The sequence below is a fragment of the Myotis lucifugus genome, unplaced genomic scaffold (genome assembly GCF_000147115.1).
Source record: "Myotis lucifugus unplaced genomic scaffold, Myoluc2.0 scaffold_133, whole genome shotgun sequence".
NCBI classification, from domain to species: domain Eukaryota; kingdom Metazoa; phylum Chordata; class Mammalia; order Chiroptera; family Vespertilionidae; genus Myotis; species Myotis lucifugus.
In genome coordinates, this window is record NW_005871181.1 from 3,703,738 (window position 1) to 3,729,352 (window position 25,615).

The 25,615-nt window shown below is 40.1% G+C and overlaps 1 protein-coding gene across 1 annotated transcript; it reads left to right on the forward strand.

Annotated features, from left to right (window-relative positions):
- The first annotated feature begins 12,523 nt into the window (after positions 1-12,523).
- Positions 12,524-23,622, forward strand: RGS21 (regulator of G protein signaling 21). The gene is made up of 4 exons (XM_006094325.1): positions 12,524-12,534; positions 13,480-13,556; positions 16,946-17,112; positions 23,419-23,622. Exons 1-4 carry the CDS (start codon positions 12,524-12,526, stop codon positions 23,620-23,622), a joined length of 459 nt encoding a protein of 152 aa, XP_006094387.1.
- The last annotated feature ends 1,993 nt before the right edge of the window (positions 23,623-25,615 follow it).

Genomic DNA, 25,615 nt, shown 5'->3' on the forward strand with positions numbered 1-25,615 from the left:
CACTTATCTAAGGAAAGAAAGAACAATACACCTTGATTTTTCAAAAGAAATCGAGTTTTTAAAACTGTCCATCAACTAATGAAGCTAACTTAATTACTTTTCGTATTCGCAAGAACATAAAATGACCTAATTTACAACAAGTGCTGTTATGACAAGTGCCTAATAAACTTACCCTGATTTGACATTAGGACTGGATTTGATTGGAATTAGTGGAAAGTTTTATGACTCTGGGCTTCTCTAATCCCCCAGCATGTCGATGAAATCCCTCTCTAATAAAAACCCTCCTGGTCCTGGCTGCTTTGTGATCATAAATGTAGGTACTAACACTAAACATATAAATAAATAAATAAGAAAGGTATTGGCACTGTATAGCAAGGAGCAAATTCTTATTAATTTTACCTCTATGCCTTGTTGTTGCTTTGTTATGAATTATTTGCATAGCCATATAGAATATAAGCATGGTGATAGGTTAAAAGACCTGCTATGTGGATGTACAATTAGCATAAATCAAACTATTTTCATGAACCTTACCTACACGCTAACAGCATAACATGAAGAGCCTCATCTGAGGATGATGCTTTTTATTTATTTTTTAAATATATTTTATTGACTTTTTTTACAGAGAGGAAGGGAGAGAGATAGAGAGTTAGAAACATCTATGAGAAACATCGATCAACTGCCTCCTGCACACCTCCTACTGGGGATGTGCCCCCAACGAAGGTACATGCCCTTGACCGGAATTGAACCTGGGACCTTTCAGTCCGAAGGCCGACACTATCCACTGAGCCAAACCGCTTAGGGCGGGATGATGCTTTTTAAAAATATGTTTTGCATTTTCAAAACTTAAATCCTTCATTTGAGTAGCACTTTATATTCTCTTAGGATGGAAAATCTGATTCTAAACACACACACACACACACACACACACAGCCACATACCCTCCCCCACAAATACAGTAAGTAAATCTCTTGAAATGTCTCATTTAAGAAAAAATTTAATGCAGAATTGTCGTATAACGTCCCTGCAGACACACAATACGTTCCCGGGAAATTAGAAGTGGGCCAGGGGACCCACTGAGGCTTCCGGGGAACTAAAGAACCACACAGACACTCCCCGCAGGTTCCTGTGGAAATGGCTGAGCCAGAAGGTTAGATTTTTTTCCCCCTTTGGAACCTGAGATGATTCATTTGAATATAAGAGCGTGGCATTCATACCCCTAAGGCCAATCATTCATTCTGTATCAGCTGAAGAAAATAAAATCCTATGATGACAAGACAGTAATCAAACCAGTTACCCCAAACCTCAGAATACCTTCTCCATCCCCAAACCAGTCTCCCCTTCTAATGCCACCCAAAGGGCCTATTGTGAAGAAATGTGAATATCTGCAGTTCTGGCCAATGGTACACACACTGTTCATCTTCCCCCAAAGGTTTTCCCATTTGGGGTTTGGAATCATAACTATCCAATCATTATCCATGTAATCAGCAATATTATTCTCAAACAAACTTGTAATTGAAATGTGTGTTTGCAATGGTTCATTTTGCTCCTGTATTCATTCCTCCCTCGTGATGTATCTCCTAAAGTGAGTGTTCCCAGGGTGTGCTCTGGTCTCCTAGGGTTTCCCGGCTATACGTCCCCCCCACCCCACCCCCCCCACACACACACATCCAGCACGGAATCCCACAGTAGAGGTCCCCATTCAAATACCAGAGACACTCGCCCCAACTTTCACTACGCTTGTTCTACTTGTTTGCTCTCCTAGTGCTATTCTATTTTTTTTTCATGAGATGAAGAGTGACTGGCTGGTTAATCTGGTTGATCTGAAAATTGTCTTAAACTAAGTTTTCAACAGATCCATATAATTTTCTCTATCAAAGTAAGTTTTGTCTAAATGCACGGTGACATTCTGGGTTGAGTCCTGGCACAGAAAGAGGGGATCAGTAGGAAACTGGATGAGAGCTTAATAAAGTTTGGAGTTCAGTTAACAGTAAATGCCCACGTTAATTGCTTCGTTTTGATGAATACACCCGGATAATGTATTCAGGTGGGTAGGGAGGGCAGAAAGAATGAGGGGTGTATGTGATATCTGCGTTATATTTGCAACTTCTCTGTAAAACTATAGACCAGAACAGTTTATTTTAAAAAACCACACACTGCCCAGCCAGTGTGGCTCAGTGGTTGAGCGTTGACCCATGAACCAGGAGGTCACAGCTCGATTCCTGGTCAGAGCACATGCCCAGGTTGCAGGCTTGATCCCCAGTGGGGGGTGTGCAGGAGGCAGCCGATCAAGGATTCTCTCTCATCATTGATGTTTCTATCTCTCTCTCCCTTTCCCTTCCTCTCTGAAATCAATATAAATATATTTAAAAATAAAAAACAAGTGTTGCGTTTTAAAACAAAGGGTGAGGGAGATGGAAATTTCGGATAAAATGAGGGTGCTGCAGAGAGAGAAGTCTGAGATGAAAAACCATCCGTCACCCTCACTCTCCCTCCCAGAGGCAGCTCAGGCTGTCTGCCTTTGCATAAAGGTTGGTCAGGAAGGAAATTGCATTCGTTTGCAAGACATCCGGGCAGGCAAAACCTAACCTCGGGTTTACTTGAACGATGAATCTTGTTGTACTGTGAGTGGCCTGTATGAAGATAAGAAAGGACATCAGGTAAACACTTAAAAAGAAGGTGAGCCCTAACTGGTTTGGCTCAGTGGATAGAGTGTCGGCCTGTGAACTGAAAGGTCCCAGGTTCGATTCCGGTCAAGGGCATGTACCTTGGTTGTGGGCACATCCCCAGTGGGGGGTGTGCAGGAGGCAACTGGTCGATGTTTCTCTCTCATCGATGTTTCTAACTCTCTATCCCTCTCCCTTCCTCTCTGTAAAAAATCAATAAAATATATTTTAAAAAAAGAAGGTGAAATGAATGAGTGAATGAAGTGATATGAAGAAACCACATGGAATGTGGCCAGTGAGAGGGAAGAGTCAGAAATGATTCCCTGAACTGTTTTGCTCAGGTCACTGAGTAGATGACAGAAAAAGTGACTGGAAGAGACATTATGAAAGAAGCCACCACTGAGATAGAAGGCAAAGATGATAAGGATGTGCATAAGCTTATTAGTTTGTGGACATTTTAAGTAGATGAAAAAATAAGTGAGCAGGAGAAGGACCGGAGCTGCAGCTGAAGATTTGAATATTGCCGGCCTTAAGGTGGTGCAGATAGATTTATTGAAGATTATCCAAATAGTCATTGAGATCATGCAAATAAGTGCATATTTGGAATAGGAAAAAGTCATTTGCCAAGCCCTAAAAATGCACAGCCCAGAGATTATTAACCTAGTAATTTATTAGATAAATGCATAGACTTATGCTACGGAATTCATCCCCCCAAAAAATGTAGTTTTGAGGGGAAAAAACTGTTAAAAACTAATTTTGTCTTATATAAATGTTTGTATCATGTTTCATTATTTAACCCTAAGAAATGCCACATTTGACAAATAAAAGCAAACACATAGCTAAATACAGACAGATGTGATACACATGTAATAGACATTAACTGTTTCCACAGACATATGTATGTTTATCTACAGTCATAATGTCAAAAATCAGCGTAGAGTTTTCTTTAATATCAGAAAATCAATGAGTCTTCTGGCCAACTATATATATAGTTACATTTTGGTTAAAATGAAGTTGGCAAAGCCCTAGGATGATGACAAATTCTACTAGAATAATTCTACAATTATTCTACTGAAATGATTTTCCCACTAGGAGAGTTTTCCCTTCACTTCGATTATTTGGTATATGACCCCCCCTTATTTAGGTTTCTCTGTGAAAAAGATCTATTTCTCAGAGGGATAAGACATTAGTAGTTGCACTTAACAGAGATTTCATGTTGCATCGGCTGAGAAACTGAACTAAAAGTCAGAAATATGATTTGCTGTTCCCTTTAGAATAGTATTTCACCTCAATGTGAACTGCACATTGGGAAAGTAGAAATAATAATTACATTGCACTTGGAAATCTGCACATAAAAAAAAACAGAAGTATTCATAGAGGGATATATATATGTATATATATATATACACACACATATATATACATATACATACATCTATATACATTCATACATTATTAGCACAAAGGGTGCTAATAATGTAAAAACATCAGCATAGAGAATTTTCTTTAATATCAAAAAATCAATGAGTCTTCTGACCACTATCAAGATGACAAAAAAATAGAGAAATGAAAGCAGATGAATGGCTTCCAGGGGTTAAAGATAAAAGGCAGAGGAGGTGACGATACAGGGAAGGCATGACGGAGATCACTGAGGTGGTGGGACAGTTCTGTGTCTGGATTATATGCTTCTACACCTGTGATAAAATGACAGCACTAAACACACAGGTACCGATGCCAATTGGATCAGGTGCCATAATTACAGAAGATGTGACCCCCTGGGGGACAATGGGTAAAGGGCACATGGGACCTCTCTATCTTGCGTTTATAATTTCCTGTGACTCTAGAATTATCCTGTATAATAAAAGGCTAATATGCAAATTGTCCCCATGGGCGGGAGTTCGACTGACCGGGAGTTAGACATGCACTGATCACTAAGGGGTGGCACAGAACATGACGGGCATCAGCGACGCAGTGCTGGCAGCGGGCAGCAGTGGAGGCACTGCCAGCCCTGATGGGCCCCTACGAGAGTGGGACCGTGGCAGGATGGTGGAGCAGGCAAAGCGGGCAGTGCCAGGCCAAGGTGGGCGCGAGCGGGGGCTCCAGAGATTGGCTCTGATCACCGACCAGGCCTAGGGACCCTACTTATGCATGAATATCGTGCACCGGGCCTCTAGTCTATATATATAAAAGCCTAAGCGACCACACGACCAGATAACTGGCCAGTAGCTGTGATGCACACTGACCACCATGCGGCAGATGCTCAATGCAAGAGCTGCCCCCTGGTGGTCAGTACATTCCCACAGCGGGAGCGCCACTCAGCTGACAGACAGGCGCCAGATTCCGGCCTCAGCTGGTGAGTGCATCTGGGGCAGCGCAAGCCTCTCCTGCGGACAATTCCCCTGAGCACCAGAGCAGTGGTGGTGGCAGGCCCAGCGGGGCCAGAATGAGCGAGAGCAGCGCCCAGCCCAGGCTCGGGCTCCTCTGGCCACCTGCTGCTTAGCACACTACTGCATGCTGTGCAGGATCAATGCAGACAGCAGGCTGGAACCCAATGAGCTGGCGCGTCAGGCCGGGCTGCAGGGGTGTGGAGGTCCACTGATCCCCACAGGTCAGGCTGAGGGACCCCACTGGTGCAGAAATCCATGCACCGGGCCTCTAGTGTCAACATAAAAGGCTTTAAAAAGAGTAAAATAAAACATATTGGTTGGCTTTCAATATAACTCAAAATCACATCATTAATAAAATGTGGAGAAAGTGAACTAGTTCAACATATGGCTCCCCAAACATAATGGTTATAAAAAGATGGACTTCCTGTATAGACAGCATTGTCTTTGGGTTGGCTTGCTCTTGCCTAATCTAGGTTATATCTTAAGAAGTAACTTACTAAGAGATCTCCTATAAATCGAGAGCATGAAGTATGTGACATAACAGTATTAAATTTGCAAAAGAATATGTGCTCTATATCCACCACGACCCCCATCAGTTCCTGTCCCTTCTCCCAGTAAGACTGGGTTGAGACTAGGGTAGCACTTCTTTCAAAATAAATCATAATCTATATTCCATTTATGTCATTATGAAGCTTGAAATCTTGCTTAATGAGTTTGCACAACTCCTATTTTTAAGTTGTATTTCATGCACTCTTCCTGTTAAATACAGATTTCCATGTCTAGACCTACAAATGGCAGTATTGAGATATGTTATATTACCCTCACCCACATTAGACTTCTATTTTAAAAAAATACTTAATGCTTACTGTTTTTGTTCTTTCAAATGTATGGCACACACCTTCACATAAAGGATGCACATAATTTGAAATTTTAAACTAGATACAAGGAAAGAAGAGATTTGGAATCAGTGAAAGGCATGTTTGAATCTTTGCTTCCTCACACAGCGTGGACACAATTCAATTCCCAAGTTGTGGGCTCAATACCCAGTAGGGGGCATGCAGGAGGCAACGGATCAATGATTTTCTCTCATCATTGATGATTCTCTCTCTCCCTCTCCCTTCCTCTCTGAAATCAATAAAAAAAAATATATTTTAAAAAAAAAGAAAATAAGAGCGGGCATAGGGTTGCAGTAGGAAAGGGCGATGAGTAATCTTGCCGTCCTACCAGCAGAAGGTTATGGATAAGAGGAATCCTTGGACAACACCAAAAGCTTCTAAAAAGAAGTGATTATAATCACTTCGGAGGTGTTTAGAATACAAAAAAATGAGTAGAGAATTCCAAGTGAATATTACATGCAATAGAGTGGTTAGAGAAGAGAAACAGTTTATCTGAGAGAAAGGGAAAAAATCTGTGTTTTATAGAAGGCATTTACATACTCTCATGCTAAGGATTCTGGGTGCACTAGATCAACAATGGGAAACCAATGAAGATTTTTGTTGTTGCTGAGAAAAGTGATCTCATTGTACTCGTACCTAGGTTAACAACTTGGTATTATGTCCTCCCTGTAAAACACACTGTCTGAAAATCAATTGATTGAAAATTAATGTATGTAGGACATTCCTGAGTCTCCTGCAGCCAGTCTATACGTCATGCCAAAACACCCTGGTCAGATGATTAAAAGGCTCAAAGAGTCAAAGTAATGACACATTCAGTGGAAGATACTGCTACAGTCTGATTCCCAGCAGCACACAAATTTGATGACTTCCTGACTTCTTTATAAGGTTGCAAAGAGACTTCTTCCAGCAATAATCCACAAATTAAGAGGAGCTCATTCAGCCTGTCAAAATATTAGATGATTGACTATCCCTAAGTATCTAGCCAGATATTGTACTAATACTTGCTAAAACGAGTGATTAGGATTCCACTGCCTTTTTTCTTTCTCCATTCTGTAAAAATTAATTTCGCAAGTTTAAAAGTTAAATATATACATATTTAGTATATATTCTTTTTCACATAGATGTGAAGCTAAAATTATTTTGCAAGGGTAAATACCTTATATAAAGAAAAGAAATGAAAATAAACTCATGGTGTGTTTTGAGGAAGAAAGGTGCTGGATTGGTGAAAATTTTGTCTATTCCTTTTCCATTCTGGATAACCAATAAGTAGGGAGAGACAAGTTATCCCTAGTTAAAATGTGGATCTGATTGCAATAGCAGAATTAAATACACTTGAGTTTACATCATGACTTAGATAATTAATTCTAGTAATGACAATACAATAAAGGAAGACTCTGCCTTGTACAACAGTAAAGAATATTGTAGGCTATGCTTGAAGTGTAATATAACAGAGAAATTCCATTTAAAGATATATATCCAGAATTTTCATTTTTCCCTTTTTATTAGGGACTAGAGGTCTGGTGCACAGATTTGTGCACCAGTGGGGTCCCTTGGCCTGGCCTGCGCCCTCTCACAATCTGGGACCTCTCAAAGGATGTTGGATAGCTGGTTTCAGCCTGATCCCCGCAGGCCCGATCCAGACAGGAGGAAGCCTGATCCTGTGCATTGAGCATCTGTCCCCTGGTGGTAGTGCACATCACAGCGACCAGTCAACCAGCCATTTGGTCGCCTAGGTTTTTATATATATAGATTAGTGCTCTCAAACACCAGGATTTTAGCATCTTCTCTCTAGTGCATATTTAAAAGCTATAGTGTGCAGAGTCATTTTTTTAATATGTCAAAATTTTATTACCCAGATAGTGATATTTATTCCCAACCACAAGGTCTTGAATATTCTGTTGGGCCACAAAATTGAACAAAATATTTTAGCCAAAGATGGCCTACATTCCAATTGAAATAGTCCTTTATAAAATACTTTACTGAGCTTTATTACTATCTCCCTGACTGCTATCCTACCTTCCGTGTTTTCTGCATGGACTACCGAACTCTTTACCACCTAGTAAAGAGAAAGGGAAGGTTAGCTTCGGAGAAAAATCAAATAGAGGCTGAGTGTACAAGATGCCAACACAGAAATTTGAAACGTGGGGGAGAAGAGTCAATGAAACAGTCATTGGTCTCTATGTTGTTAAACTACTCAGTTACGGTAAAGAAAGACTATAAGAAGTCCTTTAATACTATGAAGACTATGAGATCACAGCATGAAGTTAAAAATTCTGTACCAAAAAAAAAAAAAAAAAAGAAGCCGATGGTTTGATCTGGATAATATGTTTAGCTTTACTCATTTCTATCATACTATTCAAAATTAATTCTAATTAATTTAGGTATATGAATGCATTGGTATGCAAAATGATATTTAACTTTTAAAGTATAAGAAAATGCATTTTTGCCTGCATTAGAAGGCTTGTTAAACTTCTCAATATTTCACTTTACCGAGGCAGATGTTCCTTTGACTATCAGTGACTTGGGATTCTAAAATAACACAAAGAGAGAGCACTTAGGACACACAATCCTGAGATGTGACTAGCAAGCAATGTGACGGATTTGTCAACAAGCATTCCGAGATCTAAGCAGCGAAACGAGCGTTCTCTCTCTAAGCAGCCACTTTGGGGGATTAGACACATTTCAGTGGTGTTGCCGTTGCTCAAAACATTTCAAACTTCTTTCTCCGAGTGCTCTCAGAAATAATTTATGAACCATACAACACTCAGCCTCACTGCTTTATAAATTACGTCTCATAACTGGAGGCAACGCAGAATTGAAAAATATTATTTTCTCTTCCCTCCTGTTTATAAAAAGAGACAAATTTTAAATGATTCAGCCCCCAAATAACTGCTTTCATAAGCCTATTATATAAATCCAGAAAGACAATTGTAAAACTAATAACAATAGCAATAATAATTATCATCCTTCCCTTTTCTTTTTATTTGAATAAGAACATAATATGGACGAATGCTCATACAACTTGGTTGTGAGCTGTCCCTCTCATCTAAGCTCATTCCTGCTGGTCCTGTTCATTCTTCCAGTGACCACGTTGGCCAATCACACAGTATCTGACCTCTCCTCATTTTCTTGAGCCTCTCTTAGTCACGTGACACTCTGGATCATCTTTTCTCTTCGCCAAAATTCCATGAACAGCGTTCCTAAAGGAGATCCACAACACTCCCTAACTTAGTCTTCCTCTGACCTATTGTGCTGTCTTCCTCCCCAGTTCACGTTGAGTGTTGCTCTACCTATTGAAGTTCCTACAGTATTTAAATATTTCTTGAATAAGTAGTTATGCCCTTGGCGCTCTGCGCTATTGTTTTCTGAGCTATGTCCTTGGAGAAGTTAAATCTCCCAGGTTGAACTACTCAAATACCAAGTCCTACTATTCAACCTTGCTCCACCCCTACCCTCTTCGAGCAATGCAGCCTTAAGCAAGTCATTTAACTTCTCCAAGTCTTAGTTTCCTCGTACATAAAATGGGAATAAAAATAGTGTCTCTCTCATAGAATCATGATCAGGGAGATAATATGGAGGAAGTGTCTGATACATTTTAAGTGTCCAATTATTTTAACTATTATTGGTTTTTTCCCCCCTCAAATTTTTTATGACATTTTCACTTGGGTGTCATGCAATCAATTCACCATGCTTTTAAAAATGCAAACATTGTCTAGAACTTGCACCAAGTGTTATACTCTCACTTAGATGAAATTATGCAAGCATCAGAATTAAACTCTTTTTTTAACTGAATCTATTGGGGTGATAGTGGTTAATAAAATTATGTAGGTTTCAGGGGTACAATTCTATAATACATCATCTGTGTACTGTATTGTGCATTCACCACCCCAAGTCATGTCTCCTTCCATCACCATGTGTCCCTCCCTTTACCTTTTCCCTTTCCCTTTCCACCTCCCCCACCCCATTTCCCTTGGTAATCACCATATTTTGAGTTTGGGGGTTTTTATTGTTTGGTTGGTTGGGTTTGTGTGGTTTTTTTTTTTGCTTAATCCCTTTACCTTTTTCACCCAGCCCCCCACCTCTTCCCCTCTGACAGCTGTCAGTCTGTTCTCTGTATCTATGAGTCTGTTTCTACTTTGTTTGTTAAATTATTTTGCTCATTAAATTCCACCTATAAGTGAAATCATATGGCATTTGTCATTCTCCAACTGGCATATTTCCCTTAGCATAATACTCTCCAGGTGCGATACTTACATAATAATTTTTCTCCTACCTTTAGTGGTGAAGTGCTGTCACCTGTATGTGACAGGAAGTTGATCACACTTTGTAAACATCTTTCTGCATCTCTAAACCTGATTTTTCCTGCTCACTTCTCCAAACCAGCTCTTCTTTTGTTATCATTGTGAGTGCTGGTAGGAAGACCCTCTGCAGGCTGCCAGGTTTGAGCTCTGTCCCGTGACCCACTCTGTCTTGTCCCTTCTACACGGGCATCCCACAACTGCATGCACTTTTGCATCCCCTGCCATGGCCCTGTCCGAACCCATCATCTCCTCTTCCGACCACCACCTATACTTCTAACTCTCCCCACCCCTGCCTTTACTCTCATACTCTTCCAATTCGTTCTACACACAACCTCACAGGTGAATATTTCAAAATTGCCAATTTCATGCTATCTGACTGAATTTTTGTATTCCTATACCATCTATAGCGATTTCTTACATAACGCAAACACTCAAAACATTGTAGAATAAATCTCATATCCTTACAGAGAAACCCCCACAGATTGCATGATGCTAGTGGTACGGCCCATAGCCTCCCACACTACATCTTAACTATGGTTCCGTGAATGTCAAGCAAGGAGAAGAGGAATAAAGGAAACGTAAATAAATAGCACTGTGTAGGATGCTATGGACATGACTCAGCCCACCACGCTCACAGGAGCTGTGACAATGGTATCGCAACCCCTGGGACTAAGCGTTGGCGATGTCTAGATGTCTCAACAATACTTACACATGGCCCTCTTTGGCCAGGATGACTGGACACAATAAAGAGTCATTCAGCCCAAGAAGACAGGGTATTTACTCACCGCTCATGTATCAGGAACCTTCACTTTCATTCATTGGATCCACTTCTTAGCTTTCCCTGAAAAATTAAAAGCATGTAAGGAAGGGGACGTGCCCAGTAAATGAACAGTCGAGGGTCATGAGGAATCCTGCCCTGAATGCAAAACAGAAATTTCATTTTTTTAGTTTAAAGTGTGTATGTAAAATAAGCCTACTCCGGCTCCTATTTCTGACAGACTTAGCATATTTTTTAATGGGGGAGAGGGATGTCTTTACATTTGAACAGTTTATTCTTCCACAACGTTCATGCATATGTTGTCAAGTTAGTACTTCATCATCTCCCCTCAGCAAAACAAAGTCTAAATCTACTTAATGATTCGGCTCTTGCATATCATAAGAACATTACTTAATGGGGCTTGAATGAACAAAATGGGCTGAGCTCATTGATGAGATCCTTCCTTAATGATACACTGACTTTTTAGGTCATCCCTTGTACTCCCATCGGGCTCGTTAGCCCTGGGCCCCTGCAGCCCAGGTGCCCCGTGGCATTTCTACAGATTCACCACGTGGGGAAGTGTCCGTCCGCACTCAGGAAGGGGAGTCGCAGGTTTCTGCTGTCTCCTGACCCCTTTTTTCCTTCCGCCCTGAAATTCATCAGTCACCCAGGAGTGTTTGATTTACACTGAGGGTCATAAATAAACACCAGTAGGATTTTACTCCAAAAGAACTCTGTTAAGCTGGGATAAAAGCTTGCTGCAGCATGGGGTTATATGTACACAACTTTGAGCATGAATAGAAATGGCAATAGGCGGCCTTGGTGTTGATAACTATACTCAAGCAATTTAACCTTAAACATTAGCATTTCGTAAAGAAATATTGGCACAAAATGCCATGAGATTCATGGTTTAAAAAAAATAGAAAAATATACATAGAAAAGCACACACATTTCAAAAAAAAAGCATAATGCCTTATGCTGTAACATTTTAGTCCATGAATAAAATTGTAAAAATAATTAGACAAATATAGTTGTGCAAGATAACTATTAAAAGTAGAGTCTTCCTCAGACTTTTGAAAGTCAAAGAACCAAGAAAAACAAAATAATCTTTTGACAGCTGAAAGACCTGAAGGTGAATATTAAACTTTACACAATTTTTTTTTCTGAGTTGATTCAACCTCATGCGAATAATAGTTGTCTTGCAAATGGATGTCTATGAGCTTCAGGAACCAAACTTTCACATGGAATTTATTTTAGCGTCACCACAGATGGGAAGCGATGTCGCCTTGATTCAGAGAGTTATTTGTTACCTAGAAGTTTAAGTGTTTTGACCAGAGGAAAGTTAAAAACAAAATGAAAAACCTGAGGCCAGCGTGATGTAAAGAATGCTAATGGTGACCCGGGCACAGGTATCTGCATAGTAACTGTGATGTTCCGCTGTCCTCCCCCCTTCAGCCTCCAGATCCATCAGAAAGTGAATCGTGGCATCACCCGTGACAGTCGGACAGAGCGACGGAAGATGCCAATGAAGTGAGTTGCCCTTTCAAGCTATTTATATCTCAGAGGCTGTGCAAATTCGTGTCTTGTTTCCTTCATTTATGACAAATATGCTAATTGTTTCCTTTTTTCCTGATTTCCTTTTCTCCCTTCTCTACTGATTCCTTGTCCATTTCTAAAACATGTCAACAACTCGGTTCATTTTTATCCTTGCTCAGATATAAAAGAAAGGTTCTAGGAGGGAGAAAACCACTGAGCTTCCTTGAGGTGAGGCTTTGCCAACGTATTAAATGTTTGAGTTAGAGACAAAAGATACATATATGATCCTTGCGAAGATTATTCATTGTTGCAACGTTTACTTACTAATTTGAAGATGGCTCTGAAATGCTGGCTAAGGAGGCAGCTGTCACTTCCCCGAGCACATGGGCTCCTGGCTTGAATTTCCCGTTCTCCAGCGCACCGCTAATTGACTGTGAACAGCTAAGTCGTTGGATGCCACGGTTTTTAATGCAATACAACTGGTTCTGGCTGGCGCGATTAGCGGGGTAACTGGTAGCTTTCATGCAGTTCCCATCTGGCCTGGCTCTTCTCTGGACACAAAATGTGGGGACTGCTGGCCTTGATGGTGCTCGCTTAATGAAGGAAACAGACAGGAAATCAGCCAAAACCCCATGAAATACTAAGTGCGATTTTGGCTCCAGCTCCACGGTGAATTTTCACGGCAAATCTCACACGTACACACACAAATACACAGTTACTCTGATTATGCATTGCAATTATACAAGAATCAACTCTGCTTCATGCGCTCATAAATGTAAACCTACTCTTGCCCCACCCTGGCTAATTCTGGTTGATCTTTCCCAGTTGGATCCAATGGTGCAAAGTTCATTTAAATGATGTGATTCAACAAACACACGTAACTCAGATATGACCATAGATTACAGAAGAAAAAGATCACAATGCTATTGTCAAGGGTAGATGTTGTTTCCACAGGTCACCATCGGCAGAGGCAGCGGCGTGGTCTGAAAATATGGACACTCTTTTAACCAACCAAGGTGAGAACCAACTCAGAATCGGTCTGAACATACAACACTTAAAAGTAAATGGTTAGCCCTAACCGGTTTGGCTCAGTGGATAGAGCGTCGGCCTGTGGACTGAAGGGTCCCGGGTTCGATTCTGGTCAAGAGCATATACCTTGGTTGCGGCCACATTCCCAGTAGCGGGCATGCAGGAGGCAGCTGATCAGTGTTTCTCTTTCATCGATGTTTTTAACTCTCTATCCCTCTCCCTTCCTCTCTGTAAAAAATCAATAAAATATATTTTTTTAAAAAAGTAAATGGTTAAATCCTGAAAGCGATAGATGTATTATAGAGTGTGACTTTGATCTATATTCAAAGTATAAGATTCTCCACAGTCACATAAATTTATACAGGCCCGGAGTCTAAGTGGAATTGGGTTGGGCCAAAAATAAAACACGGTTATGGAAACTCCAAACATTAAAACAGAAAGCAAGTGCAGAATCTGGTCACCCCCTTAAACTCATTATCATGTGATGTATATAATGACTATTTTTCTTACAAGTTGAAAGAAACATACAAACTATTGAAAAGTTGAGAACTTAGATAAATCACTTGTTTTTCATGTCCTGTAGGCCAAAGTAAAGTTTACAAAGTATTTATTTCTACTGAACTTTTCTTGTTTTTAGGAAATACAAAACCATATTTAAATGAATGTGTGTATATTAATGTACACATGTGTTAATGTGTATTTATATTAGATATGATGGCTCAATAAAGTAATCTTGGCCAATTATAAAGAAAATATCCCAGATGACACAAAAATAGTCACTGACGAAGGTTGCTGGAACTTCTTGTGATAAATCATTCTGCTTTGTAGCAATTCTATCTCAAATGAGGGGAAAATGACACCACAGAGACATATATAGAGAAATTTTAAAATATTGTATTGTTTGAACTAATCAAATGGCATTCCCATTTTAAAGCCATGAAGTAAATATCAGAATATTAGAAAAGTTTAACACATGACGAAGCTGAATAAATTCTCCATAGCTGTTCATTCATATACAGAGAGTTATACTGAATTAGATGAAACAGTATTCTGATGTTATCACTCTTAAATAACTCATTCCTAAAGCACAGACATAAAATAATTCACATTCATCCTATAATTCAACTAAGGTCAGATTGGAAACACCTCAAGAATACAGAATTGCATTTTTGTAAGTTTTGAATGGCACGGTTTGTTTTCCTTTTTCCTTAAATGGATACCCAGGGGGACAGGTTGGATTAGCTCAGAGCAGGAAGTTTCTCAGCCCGTGGTGACTCTGCAGCTCAGAGCGGGGGGCTGTCCCACAGAACACAGCCGTGAGGCTCAGAGACCAGAGCAGATGCTTGCGTAGGCACCTCTCCTGGGGTGTACAACTCATGCCCACAGATTCATCCGAACAGCTGCTTGGTTCTTATATTTATACCACCAGAGAAAGAGCTTACAGGCCTTCAATGCTCTTGACAATAAGATGGCTCACCAGATTACCTAACTGTATTGTTGACATGTGAGATGCCTCCCATGCACTGGGCATAGGCGTTAGAGTAGGTTTCTCCAATGATGACTGAATTCTTTCTTTCATCAGCCCCTGCTGGATCTAACCAACAGCCATTCCATCCTGCAGAGCGTGCCCTCAGATAATCAGATTTTAATTGTATGCAGCATATTATTCCAAATTCACTTGACATCTTTTGAACATCGAAATTGTATGTATAGAATAGAAAAATAGTTCAATACATAGTGTGTCCGTGACAGCGATAACTAGCTCTGGTTTGGGTTGTGTATGCTGTTCCATTGTGTCCTTGAATGACAACAGTTGTTAGTCCAGAGTAGTTCTTCACTGAAATCTCAGGATGGGAGAACACAACTGCTTCTTGATCTCTAACTACCTGTCTCTCTAGAATATATTTAGATCGTCTTCATTGGGGAAAAGCTTCATGTGCCTTCATGAACCTACAATATTCTTCCAGTATTCTTAAAAGCATATTTTATCCTCAATATATAATACACTTTATCATAAATTTTGTGTAGAACCCTCAAATTCATCATTGTTTGGGCCAAACTCCTAGTAAATTTTCTTTAAGGGCTACTAAGAGGATTTTTATAACCTGAATTTGTGTGATTGGAGCTTCTTGGGTGTATTTTTAAATTCGGGAAGCATGCAGTTCATTGAATTTTTTATTGTGCTCACATATTAACAACACCCATAGTCTCCAATATTTCTACAGAGAATTTTAATTGGCACCCGATAACCTTTTGCAGTGACTTGTTTTTCAACTCTATTGCAAAAGTTAAAAAAAATACACACATTGTTAAGTCTATTTTAATCCACCTATCACCTCATTAAAGGGAGAAGCATTCACACCAAATATCTTGCCAGTTACCTTTTTGGTTAAGGATTAGAATTGGCCAATACAGTCACCCCAAACTAATCAGTGCCAGCCCCTCCTCCTTCGCTGCAATAAGCCAGACCAACATTATGTAATCTCCCAGCATCAAACTGGGTTTTCTCAACAACTCAGAACAACCAAGAAATTCTGACTCTCTGCCTGGCCAGCGAGGCTCAGTGGTTGAGCATGGACCTATGAACCAGGAGGTCACCGTTTGATTTCCGGTCCATCAGGGCACATGCCCAGGTTGCAGGCTCGGTCCCCAGTAGAGGGCATGCAAGAGGCAGCTGATCAATGATTCTTTCTCATCATCGATGCTTCTGTCTCTCTCCCCCCTCTCCCTTCCTCTCTGAAATAAATGAAGATATATTTTTTTAAAGAAATCCTGGCTTTAAATTAGAAACATCATTAACTTGGTCTGGGCACAGTCCCTGGGGTTTTCTATTAAGTAACTGACATTAAGACTTTCCTCTAGACATAATTCCTGGACTCCTTGGATCTAAAAAGAAAAAGTACAGGTTTTCTTGGTTAATAGAGCTAACTGTAGAACTACGGATACAATATTTTATATTTATGATGACTGATCCAAGTAAGATTTTTAAAGTTAAAAGCTCGAACATACTGGCCTAACCAGTTTGGTTCAGTGGATAGAGCGTTGGCCTGCGGACTCAAGGGTCCCAGGTTCGATTCTGGTCAAGGGTATGTACCTTGGTTGTGGGCACATCCCCAATAGGGGGTGTGCAGGAAGCAGCTGATCGATGATTCTCTCTCATCGATGTTTCTAACTCTATCCCTCTCCCTTCCTCTCTATAAAAAAATCAATAAAATATATTTTTTTAAAAAAGCTCAAACATATAAATGCTATATTTAGAGGAATGATAAATATTTGCCACTGAAGACTCCATGAATGCTCACCCTATATAATATACTTATTTAGGGCATGTTACTGAGTTATATGGTATACAAAAATTTTCTTACATATCTTATAGCTGGTCTAGATGCTTTTCGAACATTTCTCAAATCAGAATTCAGTGAAGAAAATGTTGAATTCTGGCTTGCCTGTGAAGACTTCAAGAAAACAGAAAATGCCGAAAAAATTGCTTCCAAAGCCAAGATGATTTATTCTGAATTCATTGAGGCTGATGCCCCTAAAGAGGTGAGTGAAAGATTCCAGCTCCATGAATATGCATCTCCTAGCAAATCTGCTTGCAATTAAAAGGCACTGAATCCGTCTGAAGGGAAATCAAATTGCCGCTATGTATTCAAATAGAAAGTGTCTGTAAACTCCCGTACATGTTCCTGAGGACGACCCTCCCTCCTTCACTGACTCAGCAAGTGTTTTCAACCCTGTGTCCATTTCCTTCGCACAGCATTCAGGCTCTGAGGAAACTGTACCTGCTCTCTCCGATTCAACAGCTCTGGAGTTAACCCTCCAGAAATCCCACTGAAATGTGCTCTTGGATTTCGAGTTCGCCTTATCTTTCCTCTTCGAAATCAGGGAAGTCAGTGAGGAATAGAATTTTGAAATTTTTTTAAATTAAAAATAGCATATGGGCCTGGCCGGTGTGGCTCCATGGTTGAGCGTCAGCCTATGAATCAGGAGATCATGGGTTCGATTCCCGGTCAGGGCACATGCCCAGGTTGCAGGCTCCATCCCCATAGGGGGATGCAGGAGGCAGCCGATCAATGATTCCCACTCATCATTGATGTTTCTATCTCTCTCTCCCTCTGAAATCAATAAAAATATTTTTTTTACAAAAGAAAACCATTTGTGGGGAAAGAAACAACTCCTAAACAAAAGTATAAATTCTTCCTGTTTCAAGTTTTGGAGGTCCCCACTATGGCAGATAATCATGTCTCCCTTTCCGAAAGAAGGGTTTGCTGACCTGTATTTCTCTGATGGTGAAAAGGAGCCAAAGATGGGGGGCCCTGTCTTAAGTGATCAAGGCCCACCTGTACCACTTTAGGGTCAGAAAAATGGGGGGGAGCCTTAGAGAGAAATCTGGAATGACTTTGATAATAGCCCCCCAAAAGTGTTGTATGTTAACATCACATTTTTATTTGATTTCTAGCACTAAAACCATGATCACCTCCACATACCTCTCTAGTGTTTAACTTTAAAGTTTAGCAACTTCTATTTTAAAACTTCTTTGATTCCTCACTGAATATATTTTGATGGATAAGCAGCAAACAGGAAGCTACATTAACTACCTAGTACCAGTCATCTTCCCAGAGGGGCAATAGCCACATCCTTCTAAGCGACAGTTACCGTATTTTCTGATCCAAACTTAGAACTCGTGGTTTAAAAGGGTTGTTTACTTATGGGGACAAAAGACAGCATAGATGAAACGCAAACACGTTCACAAAATCTAGGGCCTAAACTTGCCATAGTTCAAGTTTTACATGGACCTTAATTACAGCAGCACAGATTGGCCCAGGAGGACATTCCAGAAATATGAACCACTGAAAGCAGTGCCTGGAATTTGTAGGAGAGAAAAAAAAAGAAATTCACCTCTTGTGGATCTATTTCAACATTCATTTTCCAGTCACCATGTAAAGAATCAATAAATAATTCTAAAAAAGGTAAAATATTATAGCATATAAGATTCATCCAGTTGATTAATGCATCATCCCCTAAAAGACTTTGAAATCAACTCTAAAGATATTCTATTTATAGTCATATTGGTTTGAAAGCCAGATTTTTTCTTCTTCTTTATGAATCCATCTAACTAACAGCGATTGCTTTAGGATTTTCAGCTGTCCACATACATTGTGGTGTTCTACGTTATGACTGCACATGTGATGGTTTCTTTCGTTTCTCTTGCCCAAGTGAAGGTGTTAGTACTGCGCATCATTTATTTCTGTCTCTAAAGCCAATCACGAGAGAGGAATGCGGTCCTGGGCATGGATGGAATTCTTCCAGATGTTACAAAGCCTCCCACTCTCAACTTTAACAGCCACCCTTGAGAATATCATTCAGGAAGTGCGTTCGCCTTTAATGATGCCAAAATGAAGTAAGACTAGAGGTGTTAGTGGCGATTACATAGAATTATGTCACCCAAGCAAGATTATAGGCGGCTTTAATTTGAAGAGGGATTTTTAAGCGCTGCTGTGAGGGAGGGCTCGCTAACAGGCTGCCTGCCCCATGTTAGGGGGGCCTTTTACATACACAGGCACACACCTTTGCATAATGAATCTCCTGATACACTTACAGTCTAAATGAGGAAGGCTATCTCATTTGAATTCGAGAGCACCAACAACCTTTTATTCAAATTATGTGAAAATATATCAAGCTCAGTTCAGGGTCATAGGAAAGCCAAAAGGGACACTGTAAAATGTACTCTTCCTGCAAAAATAATGTGCTGACAGCCCAAAGAATTTAAAACCGCTGGAGTAGAAACCGGGACTTGGGCATTTTTCACATACATGAGCATTGAAAACATCCTGGATCTTTAAAACAAAACTAGAGGCCCGATGCACGAAATTTGTGCAAGGGGCGTGGCCCTCGCAGCCATGGACAGCTTGTGCAGCTGCGGCAGCTTGCCTCAGCCCTCGCAGCCCCGGCTTCGTCTGGAGGGTTGTCCGGAAGGTCGTTTGGCTGTCCGGTCTAATTAGCATATTACGCTTTTATTATTATAGACTAGAGGCCCAGTGCACAAAAATTCGTGCACTGGAGAAGGGGTCCCTCAGCCCGACCTGCCCCTTCTCACAGTCCGGGAGCCCTCAGGGGATATCCTACAGTCTGGCCTCCATCAGGGGAAGGCACCGCCCACATCACCCCACTGCTGCTGCCACTGCTGGCCACGGCCACTGCAAGGCCTGAGCCCCAGGCCTCACAGCCACTGTGGCTTTGTCCAGATGGACGTCCGGAAGAGATCCACCCTAATTAACATGTTACCCTTTTATTAGAATAGATTGTTTTTCAACGACTACCAGGAACAGCATTCTGATGACAGCTGTATTGAGGCCTTTTCAAAACTGACAGGATTTAGAAGCCTCTAAATCAGCGGTTCTCAACCTGTGGGTTGCGACCCCTTTGGCGGTTGAATGACCCTTTCACAGGGGTCACCTAAGACCACCCTGCATATCAGATATTTACATGACGATTCATCACAGTAGCAACATTACAGTTATGAAGTAGCAACGAAAATAATTTTATGGTTGGGTCACCACATGAGGAACTGTATTTAAAGGGCCAGAAGGTTGAGAACCACTGCTCTAAATGGTTGTGATGGCATTGGGGCTGTCATCCCGTAAGAATCACAACCCCTCGTCTTGTTTTCTGAGGTTGGCAGTGCAGTGGTTTCAGATTTCAAAGATAATCCGTGACCTTTTGGAAAAATAAGGAATTAAAATCATACCCCTCAGAGTCCTTGAAACTGAAGAGTATCCATGCAAACAAAATGCAAGCAACTTACTCATATCAGTAAATAATGTTGATGGAACTCTGTTTATTTCATCAACTGATAAAAGGTCCAAACCTACTAGTTTGAGATGCTTAGCAAAATCTAAGCTTCTATGTAACTTTCAATGACTCAGAAGTTCCTCAAGATGGTACAGGTGGAAAGTATGCCTTCTGAAGGTCACCCCTGAGTAAGGTCTCTCCCACCGTCGCTTTATTCCAAGCTCAGCGTCACCGGTGTCTGACTGAGATAGAAATGTATCCACGTATCTCCTGGTAGAATCCAACCAAAAACCATATTTGAGATGAGTGAAAAGTAAGGGGTGAAGTCCGCAGACACGCTTCCCCGGAGTGATTCTATTAAAGGAACTTGAGTGAAAATATATATATTAGGACTAATACTTTCACTGTTTTCCTGATACTGAGATTTCAGAGAAGTGAAGGAGAATAGAGCACTTTTGGTGGCCTATCCTCAAGTTTTACTTAAATGGACTTCTCAGGAGCACTTTGTAAAATTGATGCCTCTCATAGTTGAAGTACTGTCTCCAATTGGCTTCTGGTCTTTCATTTTCTCCTCTCTGCTCACAGCTCTTTAACAATTCCATATGCTGTTGCCACTCCTAACCCAACACCCAGTATGATGAGGGAGGCATTCCTCATTCATTCTCTGCTGGCAGTGGCTCTCTCGGGATCTCTTCCAGGCCATGGCTGTCATCTCAACATTAACACATTCACATCTGAGTCCTGGTTTCCTGCTCAAACTTTCTTGCACCTGAGTCTCTCCATCTCCGTCAAAGGCAACACCATTCTTCTCGTTGCTCTAGCAAAATGCCTGGCAGCCATCCCTGATTCTTCTGATCAATTCATACCCCATATCCAATCCATCAGAACTTCTGTCATCTCATTCTTCAGAATATTTCTAAAAGCGGGTCACTCATAAGATTTTTGTTCCTTGTCCCAGATCATAACTATGCAATCACAAGTTCCATCCATTCTACTTTGTAGATACCTTTGAAATCTATGCATTACCCTTCATTTCCTGTGACATGACACAGCCTAGACCAGTGGTCGGCAAACTCATTAGTCAACAGAGCCAAATATCAACAGTACAACGATTGAAATTTCTTTTGAGAGCCAAATTTTTTAAACTTAAACTATATAGGTAGGTACATTGTTACTAACTTAATTAGGGTACTCCTAAGGCTTAGGAAGAGCCACACTCAAGGGGCCAAAGAGCCGCATGTGGCTCTCGAGCCGCAGTTTGCCGACAATGGGCCTAGACCACCATCACTGCCCACATGAACTTCTGGCATGATTTCCTAATTTTTCTTCCTTTTATCCACATCAAGCTATTTTACCACATGGCAGCCATAGGAGAAGACAGAGCCACCAGAAAAAAAAAAGTCCAGATGACTTGGAGCAGAACTTGAAGACAGCAGAGAATTAACAAATCCTTTTCCTCTGATAATCGGATTGAATACTTAACATTAACGAAAGCCTTTGCACCCAAATCTGTTTAAGCAAGATGATGAAACAGCATAAATGAGAGCTTTAGGTGTCAGATTTGCTCTGGGAAATTAGACCAGCTTCATAGCTCCCACCAGGACAAGTAGGAGATGATTCAGGTATGAGGAAGCCAGGGTACGAAGTTTACATTTTATGTCATAAAAAAACAATAGGTTTTCAGGTGAATACTTATCCGATGGAAATGACATTTCGGTGAAACTGATGTAGGAATGCTATCTTAGAGTATTCAGAAGGGAAAGACATTATAAGAAGAAGTACTGAGTAACAGGTAAATTCCTTGGTTTGGGAGGAGATTCAGGGTTTTAAAAACAGCAACTAAACTAGAGAGATAGGGGGGAGAATGAAAAATGACCATTGGGAAATTACAAAGTAAAAGATGAATGAGGAAAAATATACAGGGTGTCCCCCAAAAATATATATCTACTGGCTGACATTATTAATTCCGATGGGTTATATCTGAAAAGAAAGAAACATCAATGGAGCTATCAGCTGTTAAAAGTGTGTGTATACATGTTTTGGGGGACACCCTGTATATACATGTAATGTATAGATGTTGTATATTTATACGATAGGAGATCAGAGAAATAAAAGAGGTGTCAAACATGTAATCCCCACGTTTCAAGCTTGAACAACTTGGAGAAAAATAATGACATTTAAACAAGCAGGTGGGTGTGATGTTTTGCCCCTGACATTAGCTGAGTTGCTAAGACCCATCTTCCTAAGACCAGTGATAGTCCCCAGGGAGGAGCATCTCTGAGCATCACGCAGCTCTCCACAGCTCATGTGGGCAGTGCCTTGGTAGAAAAACAAGCAAACCAGAAAATGAAACGGATAGGTCAGAAGTGCAAGGTTAATTATATATTCATCGAGTTCTTACCCTGTGCAAGACCTAGTGAGGGATGCGGAAAATGCAAGTATCGTCTAAGTAGCACGAAGTCCTTGGAGAGGCCAAAAAGGGGGGTGGGCAGTAGACAGCATGAGGTCGGTATAGAAGGGGGTGTGTAATTTGGTTCATTTGGGGGGAACCTGTAGACGGCATGGGGTCAGTGTAGAAGCGGGGGTATAATTTGGTTCATTTGGGGGGGATATAGAATGGAAAGTAATAGGAATGGGCTAGTGGAAGCCATCCTAGTAAATCCTAGTTACTGTCCACCTCTGGAAGGTACATTTTAGGTATTAAGATCAAAACACTAGCGGAGGGGCGGGGGGGAAATAAAGGATGGATGGGAAAAAGCAATTTAAAATCATAAAATATTTTGGTTGCCTTTTCACTTGGCCATTTTTTTATAATCTCAAAGTAGGGCTTTTGCTGTGCTCACTGTCAACACCAAGCCTCCCAAGCTAGAAACAATGCGCCCAGCGTGTGTTTGCATCTGAAAATGAGCTCATGACCTTTCCGCTGTTTTGCATCAGATTCTCTCTGTGTTTAGGAAAAAAAAAAAAACTCAAATAGCATATGTGTACCTGCCATCTGTATAAATCGTGTATTCTTTGATTAAGCTAATCTCATGATATGCAACCTTATTTCCACAGATTAACATCGACTTCAGTACCAGGGACCTCATCTCAAGGAATATTGCAGAACCAACTCTCAAGTGTTTTGATGAGGCTCAGAAGCTAATCTATAGCCTCATGGCCAAGGATTCTTTTCCGCGATTTCTGAAGTCAGAGATTTACAAGAAACTGGTCAATAGCAAACAGGTTGGAAACAATAAAAAATGGCTCCCTTTCTTGTAAGGAAGATAAAGGACACACTGATAACCAGGTTATAATTAGGGGGGGGGGGGAGTGACAAATGATTGAACAGATCAACGCAATCACTACACTTCAAGGCAAAAATGGTTTCCATATACTAACACCATGTAAGTTTTTTAGGGTTTAGGAAATACGTTTTACTCCGATGGAAAAATAATGCTTTAACTATGAAGCCTGAAATTCTCAGTCATTTGTTTAGAATTTATTCCTTTTATCAGATACTTAAAATTTTTCTACTGGGAGAGTTCAAAGGGAGTTTGTGGAGAGATAAAACACTCTTAAACCATGAGTGGATAGTCTTACGACATTATAAATTCAAGAAACTATATATCTTCATGTTGCTGAGTGGGAGGCTGTTTAGCATCATAAATATGATTTTAAGTACTCTTTGCATTATTAAAAAAAACTCACTTCCATAAAACACAAATCTGAACCAAATACCTTGAGTGTATTCAACTATTTCTTTTTTTATCAGGATCTGCTAAATAATAATGTGGTGGTTATCTAAACTGCTATGACTCTCAGAGTAATTAAAAAGAAAAATTGCAGTAACACACATACACACACACACACATACACAACAACACCAAGAATACCATTGATCAAACTTTGTCAAAATATACCATTTGGTTTAATTCAATGGAATCACATAGGCATGTACAGAAGGGTCTTGAGGGTGGGGAAGACTGATTTTCTTAGATTAATAAGAATATAAAGAAAAGAGAAGAAATAAGAAGCATGGATAAGTCCTTATATTATGAACTGCATAGCAGTGATTGTTCCATAAAACACAAATTATTGCAACATTGTGCACTCAAGTAAGTATGGAGTTAAGCGTCCATCCACTCATTCAGTGCTGGAACTTGTTGATAAAAATCAAAGAAATTATAAATTGCATTTACTTGGAGAAGTTCCCAAAACGGTTTTTTTCTGTACATAAATGTCCTGTGATAAGTGTGAATAATTTCCTGTCAATATGAGAAGCTATCAGGATTCAATAGATCTTCTGTCTTTCCATGTTTTTTGCACAGATTTATTTATCTTTGTTGATGTCTCTTTTTTGCAGATTATTTGAACATTAAAAAATGAAGGAAAAAATAACATGACATTTTTATGTTTCTACAGCAATTCATTTGATAGACAAAATTTTGTCTCCCCTTCATCATCAAAAATAAACATTTAAATACATGCAAATGGAATATTCCCTGTATACTTGCAAATTTTTTCAAAAGGAAGACAAAATACAAACTCATTGTGAAGTTTCAGGAAACCTAAAGGGAAGCACTATATATTTTCCAACATTTATTCTGAAGGTTCTAACCTTTATTTAGTCTCTACTTAAATAGAAAACTTAAAAATTATTCCCAGATATGAAAAAGACTTTGGCCCAGCCAGTGTGACTCAGTGGTTGAGCATCGACATATGAACCAGGAAGTGATGGTTGGATTCCTGGTCAAGGGCACATGCCTGGGTTGTGGCCTCAATCCCAGTAGGGGGCGTGCAGGAGGCAGCCTATCAATGATTCTCTCATCATTGATGTTTATATCTCTCTCCCCCCTCCCTTCCTCTCTGAAATCAATAAAAATATATTTTTTTAAAAAGATGGAGGAAGTAGAATAACTCAGAGCAGCCTTTAAGTGGAGTTCTGTTACGAGAATGTCTAGACTGACATTTAAGATTAGCAATAGAGGAAAATCCACACTTAATTATCCAACACCATGTTGTATAAAAATCATTAAAGAGCAGATGATCAAATAAGAAAAAAGAGAGGCATCAACTTATCATCCAAGCTTCAAGTTTTAAAAGTTAAAAATATGATTTAAATGCAAATATAAAATCCTTATTGCCAAAATTATTAATAAGGGAACTAGACAGATAGCCAGATAGTAAGTATACAAACACATATGTACACAAAGTTACAGCTTTATTAACTGTTTTTTAGAAGACATTACTCGTTTCTTTTATTCTGTGATAC

Excerpts from the sequence above, each read along its gene's own strand:
- RGS21 (XM_006094325.1), top strand. Across the intron at positions 13,557-16,945 it reads CACTCTTTTAACCAACCAAG|CTGGTCTAGATGCTTTTCGA; the intron begins GTGAGAACCAAC and ends CATATCTTATAG. Across the intron at positions 17,113-23,418 it reads AGGCTGATGCCCCTAAAGAG|ATTAACATCGACTTCAGTAC; the intron begins GTGAGTGAAAGA and ends TTATTTCCACAG.